At 35.5% G+C, this 11073-nt stretch overlaps 2 protein-coding genes across 2 annotated transcripts; both read right to left on the bottom strand.

Annotated features, from left to right (window-relative positions):
* Positions 1–2205: 2205 nt before the first annotated feature.
* LOC306868253 (monocyte chemotactic protein 1B-like) lies at positions 2206–2978 on the bottom strand. The gene is made up of 3 exons (XM_079414340.1): positions 2835–2978; positions 2562–2685; positions 2206–2452 (listed from the first exon to the last, which is right to left on the bottom strand). Exons 1-3 carry the CDS (start codon positions 2896–2898, stop codon positions 2356–2358), a joined length of 285 nt encoding a protein of 94 aa, XP_079270466.1. The 5' UTR covers positions 2899–2978; the 3' UTR covers positions 2206–2355.
* Positions 2979–9108: 6130 nt separating this feature from the next.
* LOC306868059 (monocyte chemotactic protein 1B-like) lies at positions 9109–10600 on the bottom strand. Its single transcript, XM_079414050.1, has 4 exons — positions 10501–10600; positions 9752–9829; positions 9477–9600; positions 9109–9376 (listed from the first exon to the last, which is right to left on the bottom strand). The coding sequence occupies exons 2-4, from the start codon at positions 9813–9815 to the stop codon at positions 9247–9249; spliced, it is 318 nt and encodes a 105-aa protein (XP_079270176.1). The 5' UTR covers positions 9816–9829; positions 10501–10600; the 3' UTR covers positions 9109–9246.
* Between the last annotated feature and the right edge of the window lie 473 nt (positions 10601–11073).

Here is an 11073-nt window from a genome sequence, read left to right as displayed (position 1 = left end):
GGGGAATGGTGTCTTGTAACTGGTGATATCCTTCATGCCTTTCCACACTGAAGCAGGATCACTGGAAGAAAATTTTTTGCTTAGCTCGTCAGAATAATTCCTCTTTGCCACTCTGATCTCCTTTTCCGGTGTGTATTTGGCCTGTTTGTACAAGACTTTATCCCCCTTTCTGTAAGCATCTTCTTTGGCCTGACGGAGCTGTCTGAGTTTTGCAGTGAACCATGGTTTGTCATTGTTGTAGATTAGATGAGTCCTGTTAGGAATGCACATATCCTCACAGAAACTGATATAAGATGTTACAGTCTCTGTGAGCTCGTCCAGATCGATGGCAGCGGCTTCAAAAACAGTCCAATCAGTGAGAGAGAAACAGGCTTGTAAGTCCCGCTCTGTTTCATTAGTCCATCTTTTAACAGATCTTAATACAGGCTTTGCAGATTTAAGTTTCTGCCTGTAGGACAGAATAAGATGAACCAAACAGTGATCAGAGAGTCCTAAAGCTGCTCGTGGAACCGAGTGATATGCGTCCTTTATTGTTGTGTAATGGTGATCCAATATGTTACTGTCTCTGGTGGGACATGTGATGTGCTGTCTGTATTTTGGCAGTTCGCGGGAGAGATTTGCTTTATTAAAGTCCCCGAGAATGATTAAAACAGAGTCTAGGTGATTTGTTCCGTGTCTGTGATCAGATCAGCGAGTTTCTGTAGAGCTGTGCTCACGTGCGCTTGCGGTGGAATGTAGACACTCACGAGAATGAACGAGCAGAACTCCCGCGGCTTGCAGTTAATGAAGAGCGTTTCTAGATCTGAACAGCACATCTTCTTTAACACAGTTACATCTGTACACCACCTCTCATTGATGTAAAAGCACGTCCTGCCGCTGCGCGATTTCCCCGTTGATTCCGCGTCGCGATCTGCTCCGATCAGCTGGTAATTAGGCAGATGTAGTACGCTGTCCTGTATGTCGCCATTTAGCCAGGTTTCCGTGAAACACAGGGCAGCAGAGTTAGAAAAATCCTTGTTTGTCTGGGAGAGCAGAAGGAGTTTGTCCGTTTTGTTGGGTAGAGAGCGGACATTCGCCAGATGGATGCTAGGCAACGCCGTTGAAAATCCGCGCTGACGAAGCTTCACGAGCACTCCAGCTTGCTTCCCCCGCCGCCTGCGCCTCCTGTAGCGTTTGACCAGAGCTACAGCTCCGCCAACTACAATGTCCAGCAAAACGTCCGAAAAATCAAAATCCAGTAAAAGACTTTGTGGTGTGTTCTGCTGAATGTCATCCCTGGTAAAATTGATCTTATTTGAAAAACAAAAAACAGGAAAAACAAACAAAAACAGTACAAACACTGGAGAGCAACGCGCAATAGCTGCCATCAGCGGCGCCATCTTGTAATGCAAAAAGTTCATTATTAGTCTATCATCGTTAAGTATCCTCACTTGTGTTCATCTCCTTTGCTCATTACTCTCTGTCTTTATAAGCCTTTAGTTTCTTGAGTTTCATCGTCCAGTCTTAAAGTAATGTAGGATCTTTGGTAACCTTTGTTGGAAAGGTTTGCTCTTCCTCATTAAAGTTTCATTTCGTTGTATCTCTGAATCCTGTGTTCCCTTAGTGAGACGTATCTTTACACATGACTCATTCTCCTAACTAAAAGTCAGTCATTTTTTACAGTGCAGTGTAGCCTAGTCTAATTAAAATCAAACGTATTTGAATACAAATGAATTTTGTTTAGATCTGTTAAACTTTTGCTTGCAATTAATGCAATTAAATGTGTGTTTAAGTGAGAACAACATAATGATATTGAAAGTACTCTGTACTCTCATAAATGACACTGTATCAAATATTATGTCGAAAATTAAATTTCATAGAGTTCATAGCGCAAGAGCTGGTGATGAAAATTTCAACAATAAGTTTTATTGGAGGATACTGTATAAGAAAGTGTATTTAAGTTTAGAAGAAAAATACAGTTCAAGTGCATTAATGCACATAGTATATATTATAGACTAAATACATTTCAAATACATTAACAAATGTAATTTTGAAGAACACAGTTAAGTTGAAATTAAAATAAATTATTTTACATTACTGCTTTAGTATATTGATGAATATATTAAAATAAGTGTACTTATTTAAAACACAACAAAATCATAATTATGTATGTGTAAAATGTGAATTTCTGTATGCGAAAGAGAATAAAAACATTACTACATTATGATAATTTTATCACTGATATTTTATTAAAACAACTGAAACAATCACAAATTATTCTGTAAATAAAATATTTTATATACACATCGGAAATAACAGAAAGTTTGAATATACAATATGAAATGTACAGTTCAGATAGAAACAGTGTAGCTTCTTTTAGACTCTTGTTCTTTTGTCCACTTTATCAATATGGCCGCTCACCCAGGTGGTCTCTGGATCAACACAGAACTCTCTCCCTGCAATTGTCTTAAACCTGATGGGAAAGACACAAAAATAAGATTTAGATCAAAATTTTTTAATGGAGTGTCTCATACAAATTTAATTTTACAGTTTGAAAATGAGATAATGTTGATGATACTCACACAATAGCGCGTCTGGCACAGCTGCTGCTGGTCCACTGGTAAGAGACCACCTTTTTCACAGGAATCTTCACAGCAGTGAACTCTCCACAACACGTTGAGTGTGCCAATTCAATTGCGATGGTAGCTAAAATATGGCGAAATAGGACAAATGTTTTTATTTGATCATGCAACCACATTTTAAATCACCAAATGCAACAAATGAAACTTCCATAAATAAACTAAAAACAATAATTTTGTCTTCTTTCAAAAATAAAACTGAAAAAGTGCACTCACCACTTGAAGTCATCTGCTCAGTGCAGAAGATCACCAGGAACAGCACAGACATCAGGCTTCTCATTCTTCAAGATGTTTCTTCACAATCACAGAAAGAATCTGTAGAAGTTCTGTAGAGCTTGAAGATATCAGAGCTGATGTGTCCAGAATAACATCTGAACACCTTCTTATATACATGGTAGGAGATGTATTCCTTATAATGGCATCCGTGTAAATCTATTTCTGAGTATCAACATTGCAGAATGAGAGCTGTTTTTAGCTCTTTCTTTCCGTCATCTTTTTTCTGCTTTGTCATTAATGTGAAAATGTACTTTTCTTTCAGATTCACTGAAAACGTGCTCCAGGAAAACAACACACAACTTCCTCTTTTTCAGATCTGTCAAGCTCAGCATTAAATTAACTCATTCTGAAGATTTTAATAATCAATTCTGAATTCTGCTGTCAATATCAGGTGCTAAACCTTCACCCGTTATTCACATATAAACCCAAAGACCTTGTTTAACTGATTCAGGTGTTTCATTAAAGTACTAAACATAAGATGTTGGACCAAGAACCCCTGCTCTAAGAAAACAAAACCACTTCTTGTTTCTAGTGACACTTGTTGGTCTAATAGAGAAGTTAGAATGATTCAGCCACAGTTAAACTGATTCAAATAATTAAAATATGCAAATATAATGACAGGAAAAGTGAAAGTCTTATGCACTTATTTCCGGTGGCATGCACAAGTTCTCAAGAGGCCAAGTGTGAGTATTGCAGGCCCTCTAGATCATTATAGACAAGTATTTTTGTAAGGTCTATTTTGGGTTCTGTTTCATGTTCTTGCTTTCATGTCTTTTATTTTGTAAATGTTTCATGCTGTTAGTGTCATGCTTCCCTTGCCCTCATGTATTCATGCCATTGGTTCTCTTGTTCATTGTGTCATGTTCTGATTGGTAGTCTTAGTCATGTGTCGTGTCTCTCATTGGTTGTTTCTTGTCATGTGACTTGTATTGGCTGCTATAAGTAGCCATCTTGTTGTCATTGTTCCTTCTTGTTTATTGATGTTGTAACCAGCTGTTGTAGTATGTCACCAGTTCCAGTCCCACCCAAAACCCCTCTATAAGCGCAATGTCATCACAGATGTTGAGGTGGCTGGTGCTGATGAACCCCTCCACATATATCTCCAGGTCTCTTCCTCCTTGGAACATAAAAAAATTGTAGCCCCTTTGGGGTAAGAAATATTCCACAGGGGCAATGTTAATGGAGATAATTTCCCCTTTCATTTCTATGGTTCGTCACAACTGCAGAGATGAACATGACGAAGAAGATATGAGACTAATAAGAATAATGAACCTAATAAGATAATGAACTGTATAAAGTCTATAGAACCAGTTTTTACAAGAAAGAAGTAAGCAGAGTTATTGTGAATGAAAAAAATGGTGTTGCATCATATAAGTGCAGTTTGGAAAACAAACAAAAAAACACTTTTCTTCATTTTGCATTTGATCCATATTAGATTGCAATAAAATGATTTATTAATGAGGAGGCGAATGAATAAACACCCCTTAAAAAAGTGTGTGTAAATGTCTTTTTGAAACATTTACAGTCATATAAATTAATTGTATGTTATGAGGATTTGCACAAATCTCTGTTGTCTACAAGAAACTTAACAATGGAATGGATTTGTTTTGTACCACACATATACATGTACGACTGACCTTTAAATAAAACTAAATTAAGTTTAAGTACAGTCTAAATAAAGACTAAATACTAAATCCATAAAAGAAAAAAAAATTACATGATAATTTTATCATTAATTTATGTTTTATTAAAAAAGCTGGATCCATTTACATACATTATTTGTAGAATATCTATTCATATACACATCAGAAATATGGTACAATATGAAATGCAGAGATCAAATAGAAACAGTGTAGCTTCTTTTAGATTGTAAGGCTCAGAGTTTTTGCTGTAGTAGCAGTTGGCGATGCAGCAGTTGATTCAGTTGATGTTGTTTTTGTAGCAGTAGATTCTGTAGCAGTTGTTGTAGTGTTAGCTTCTGTAGCAGTTGTTGTTCTTTTGTCCACTTTAGCAACATGGCTGCTCACCCAAGCAGTCTCTGGATCAACACAGAACGCTTTCCCAAAAATTGTCTTAAACCTGAAGGGAAAAACACATAAACATGATTTAAGTCAGACTTCAGAAGGGTGTCTTATTGAGGTTTATTTTTTAGATTGAAAATGAAATAATAGCTAAGATGACACTCACACAATAGCTCGTCTGGGACAGTTGCTGCTGGTCCAATAGTAAAACACCACCCGTTTCACAGGAATCATCACATTACTGAACTCTACACAGCGGTCTGATTGCACATCAGTTGCAAAGGTAGCTGAAATATGAAGATATGCAAAATATCAAAAATCCGTATTCATGAAAAAAACATTTTCATGAAGATTATAAGCTGTTATATCAATATTTTTAAATCACCAAAATGCAACAAATGAAACTAACACTTCCATAAATATTCTGAAAACAATACATTGTGTCTAAATTCAAAATGGAAAAGAGCACTCACCGCTTGAAGTCATCTGCTCAGAGCAGAAGATCACCAGGAACAGCACAGACATCAGGCTTCTCATTCTTCAAGATGTTTCTTCACAATGACAGAAAGAATCTGTAGAAGTTCTGTAGAGCTTGAAGATCTCAGAGCTGTTGTGTCCAGAATAATGTCTGAGCACCTTCTTATACAGAGTCAGAGACACATTCCTCATAAGGCCAATTCACACCGCACAGACAAACGCTAACAAACTCCAACAAACTAGTCTGTTGGAGTTTGTTAGATCAGTTTGTTACCCCTGTTGGTGTTGGTTGGAGTTTGTTTTCACCCGACTGAACATGCTTATAGATATAGAGTTGGTCGGTGTCTGTTGGTGCAGTGTGAACCTGACAGTTATTAAGATTATTAAGATTCTATATCCAACAGCCAACTTGAGCCAACTTGTTTGATGGAGTTTGTCTGTGAGGTGTGAATTGGCCTTTAAAGATATTCATGCAAATCCATTTCTGAGTATCAACATTATAGAATGAGAGCTGTTTTTAGCTCTTTCTTTTCCTCATCCGTTTTCTTGCCATGTAAGAAAGTGGAAGGTACTTTTCTTTCAGATTCACTGAAAACGTGCTTCAGGAAAACAACACACAGCTTCCTCTTTTTCAAACCTGTCAAGCTCAGCATTAAATTAACTACATCTGAAGATTTTAATGATGAAATCTGAATTGTGTTGTCACCAAATATCAGGTGCTTAACCTTGACCCGCTACTCACATATAAACCCAAAGACCTTGACTAACTTGTTTGGGTTTGTTTAATTAAAGCACTAAACTCAAGTTGAACCTCCAGAAACAGGACCGAGAACCCCTGCTCTAAGAAAACAAAACCACTTTTTGTCTCTAGTGACACTTGTGGTCTGATAGAGAAGTTAGAGTAATTCAGCCACCAGTTAAACGGATTCACAGAATTGAAATATGCTAATATAATAACAGGAACAGGGCTCCTCATTTACAGTTAGTGTCTGGGACAGGTCCCGCAGTAAGATGTCACCTGTTTCAGAGAAATCTTTACATTAGTGATCTCTCCACAGCACTTTAATTGTGCCACATCGAGTACTACAACCAAAATATCCCAAATTAGAAAAATCACATGTATCTGTTTGTTCATGCACAAAAAAAGAAAAAAGTTTTTGAGAATTATTGGTATCTTTCTATATTTTCAAATCACCAAGAGCAACGAGAAATTGCAACAAGAAAAACTAAGACCTGCCTAAATAATCTGAAAATAAATCTTTATTTAACAAAAAGAGCCATCACCACTTAAGATGATCTGCTCAGAGCAGAAGAGCACCAGAAACAGCACAGACATCAGGCTTCTCATTCTTCAATGAACAATGACGCAATGAATCAAGAAGTTCCACAGAGCTTCAAGCTTTCGGTTAAGTTACAAAAGCATGAATAAAATACATTAACATTTTCATTTAGTTTGTCCCAATCAATCATTTAGAATCATGTTATTAATGTTATCAAAATGATTCAGATTCTATTTCCTCTACACTTTATTACATTCACATTGCCTTCTTTATTTGAATGCTTAACAAATCTGGTATTAACCAGTATTTCAGTATTATTCAGAGGTGGGTAGAGTACCCAAAAACTGTACTCAAGTAAAAGTACTTCTAGAAATATTTACTCAAGTAAAAGTAAAAGTAATAGTCTGAATAGTTACTTGAGTAAGAGTAAAAAAGTATCGGATAAAAAAAAATACTCAAGTAGTTAGTTACTAGTTACTTTGGATCATATACTGAATATAGTCTATTTTTATTTAGATATATAGATTAAATTTATGTAATGTGTATGTGTATACACACACACACACACACACACACACACACACACACACTGCCGTTCAAAATATATATATATATATATATTTTAATGTAATTTATTTCAGTGCAAATCAGAATTTTCATCAGCCTTTACCCCAGTCTTCAGAGTCACATAATCCTTCAGAAATCATGTTGATTTATTATCAGTGCTGCTCTTTTTAGCTTCCTATTCATCAAAGAATACTGAACAAAATGTCACAGGTTCCAAAAAATATTACACAGCAAAACTGTTTCCAACACTGGTAATAAATCAATATATTATAATGATTTCTGAAGGATCATATGACTCCGAAAACTGGAGTAACAGCTGATGCAAATTCTGATTTGCATCACTGAATTAAATTATATTTTAAAGTAAATTAATTATGTATTATCCTATAACCTCTGAAAACGCCTCACGACTGCTCTGAACATAACAAAACAAATGCATATTGACGGATCTTCTGTTCTGCAAAATGTAAACAAATGTAGCCTATATTTTTGCAAGCCTAAATATAAAATATGAATATTAATTGTGTCTAGAACAGGCCGCGCGCCGCTGCGCAGAGCTAACGCGGGTTCCGCGAGTGTTCATTTCATACTCTGTGACAGCTTATTTAATGTATAAATTATACATTGTATTTAATGTAAGGTACATGTACAACAAACTGGTAATGTCATAGTGGTATCGTGGCCTATACCTGTGGAACAGTAGACAGCACACGTGGTGTTCATCTAATAAAGATCTTCATATAGCTCTAGCAAACAAGCCTTTGCAGATTTGCTTTCAACTGACTGTAGATCCAAAGCCACGTCTTCAGCGCTCTTGATGTTCTTAAACTCTCTGTTATCTGAGTGAGAACCGCTTCAGAGACTCAGCGCGTGCGGCAGGGAACTGAACGAATCATTCAAACTGATTCGCGAACCGATTCACTGGTTTGCCAACTGGTTTGATAAAGCCTTTAAACAGAATCGACTCAAAAGAATGAATCATTCGCGAATGGGCATCGTTCATTGCCCAGAGAAAAGTAGACGTCGCGTTTGGAATAAACCGAAGCATTTTTTACTTGTATTGCATTAAGATACAGTAACGACAGGAGAGTCGCCCACAGTAACGAAGTAAAAGTACCGTTTTTTCTCTAAAAATATACTTGAGTAAGAGTAAAAGTACCCATTTTAAAATATACTCTAAAAGTATTAGTTACCCAAAAAATGTACTCAAGTAAATGTAACGAAGTAAATGTAACTCGTTACTACCCACCTCTGGATTATTCAATTGAACTATTCAACGCCTATATTTCACATATTACAGTTGTTCTCAGTTGCTTTGGTACATTTCTCAAATCATCCTTAAAGTTAACAAACCAGCAAGTGCATTTCTCAAAATAATTACAATAATATTACAATAATATAATGCAAACAATCCATTGCGAATTGTAATATTGTAATCTTATATCTAGAGTCAACAATAATTTTTTAGCATGGTTTTATCATCTAATCCTTTGGGAAACCTTTGCATAACATCTGATGTATTTTAACTTTATCATTGAAAGTCTATCAGACTGAAAACTTCCACCATTAGACGGCAGTATATGACTGCAGGAGAGTACCATGAAGAACGTATACATCTTATAACTTATAAGTTAAATATTGAGAATATATAGCTATAAAGTGATTTAGTAACTATAAAATGATTTAGTGCTAACATGAGAAGGGAAATGTATTGCTACAACAGATTTGTTTTTAGTCATATTTTGAAAATTCATGATAGTCTGACCTGAATATTTAAAACAGATGCTTTGTTTCTTCATGATGCACACATTTGAATAACATTTATTATACCTGTATACAATATAGAATAAAAACATTACTACATTATGATAATTGTATCATTGATATTTTATTAAAACAACTGAACCCGATCACATAAATTATACTGTAATTAAAATATTTTATATACACATTGGAAATAGCACAAGGTTTAAATGCACATTTGAATTAGAAACAGTGTAGTTTCTTTTAGACTTTGAGACTCTGAGTTTGTGCTTTTGTAGAAGTTGTTGTTCTTTTGTCCACTTTATCAATATGGCCGCTCACCCAGGTGGTCTCTGGATCAACGCAGAACTCTCTCCCGGCATTTGTCTTAAACCTGAGAGGAAAGTCACAAAATATGATTTTGATCAAAATTTGTTTAATGGAGTCTCTCATTCAGATTGAATTTTCCGTTTGAAAATGTTGATGATACTCACACAATAGCGCGTCTGGCACAGCTGCTGCTGGTCCAGTGGTAAGAGACCACCTGTTTCACAGGAATCTTCACATCATTGAACTCTCCACAACACTTAGACGGTGCTGCATCAATTGAAATGACAGCTAAAATATGCAGAAAAAAGACAAACATTACAATTTGATCATGTCACAACATTTTAAATCACCAAATGCAACAAATGAAACTGCCATAAATTATCTGTAAGCAATACATTTGGTCTTCGGGTAAAAAATATCAATGTAAAAGAGCACTCACCGCTTGAAGTCATCTGCACAGAGCAGAAGATCACCAGGAACAGCACAGACATCAGGCTTCTCATTCTTCAAGATGTTTCTTCACAATGACGCAATGAATCAAAAGGTTACACAGTTACAAAAGCATGAATAAAATAGTACTTAAAAATTTCATTTAATTTATTTCAGTGTCCCTTTTTACCCCAATCAGTCTAATTTAGAATAATCAGTATCAAAAATAATCCAATTCTATTGCCTCTACATTTCATTACATTCACATTGCCTTTTTTAGTTTATATTTGAATGCTTAACAGATCTGGTATTAACAAGTATTCAGTATTCATTTAATCTATATTTCACATATTACAGTCTTTCTCAGTCACTTTAGTACATTTCTCAATTCATCCTTAACATTTGCAAACAAGCAAGTGCATTTCTCCAATTTATACAAACAGCATCACACAGTGGGTTACCAAAAGCCTGTTAATTGCTCAAAATCCTTAGTTCATCTCTCAAAAGTAAAAATGTATATCAATGAATGCGTTAGTGCCATCAGAATGAACAAGATAGTCGAAATGTTTAGCCATGTTATGTACTGACAGTGCTTCCTGATGTAAACTGCTGCTGTGTTTTGATACCAAAAAATGCACAAGGCTGCACTTGTTTCTGTTTTGCATACATAACAGATAATTGACTATTGCCACTGTTTATATTCACGATCAAAGTATCCTTCTATTTTAAATGGTTTCTTTTTTAATTTACGGATTTTACCTGTAAGCCTAATAAGAGAAAATGAAGAAGCAGGAGAATCACGTCCGCTCTGTCAAAGCTCCTCTCGTGGTACAAAGCTGGTGCATTAAATCACTCATTCATTTTCATCCTATATGATCAGGCCAAAATAAACTAACCTTTGTATTGTCCATACAAAAGTCACTACACAGTCAGCATTTCACAACTGAAACACAAATAAAACCCTACTCATGAAAGAAAGAAAAAACCCCCACAATTTTGTAGCTAAATACTTGTCATTACACGGATGTGTCCAAAATAATGTACGGGCACCTTATTATATGAGATTTTTCACAAAACAACATTCTTGTAAATCCATTTCTGAGTATAAAGATTGTATAAATTCCGCAGAGAGCTTGAAATTTAAGAAGTTCAGTTAAAACAACTACCCCTGCAGGTATGAACGGTGTGAATCATGCCACAAAATAACCTTGGATTATGCTGCCATGGTTAAAAAACAAAAACTAAGACCTGCCTAAATAATCTGAAAATAAATCTTTATTTAACAAATAGAGCCATCACCACTTAAGATGATCTGCACAGAGCAGAAGAGCA

The sequence above is a fragment of the Barbus barbus genome (assembly GCF_936440315.1).
Source record: "Barbus barbus genome assembly, chromosome: 50".
NCBI lineage: Eukaryota > Metazoa > Chordata > Actinopteri > Cypriniformes > Cyprinidae > Barbus > Barbus barbus.
Note: the sequence above shows the minus strand (reverse complement) of the source record. Positions and strands in the feature narration are given on the sequence as shown.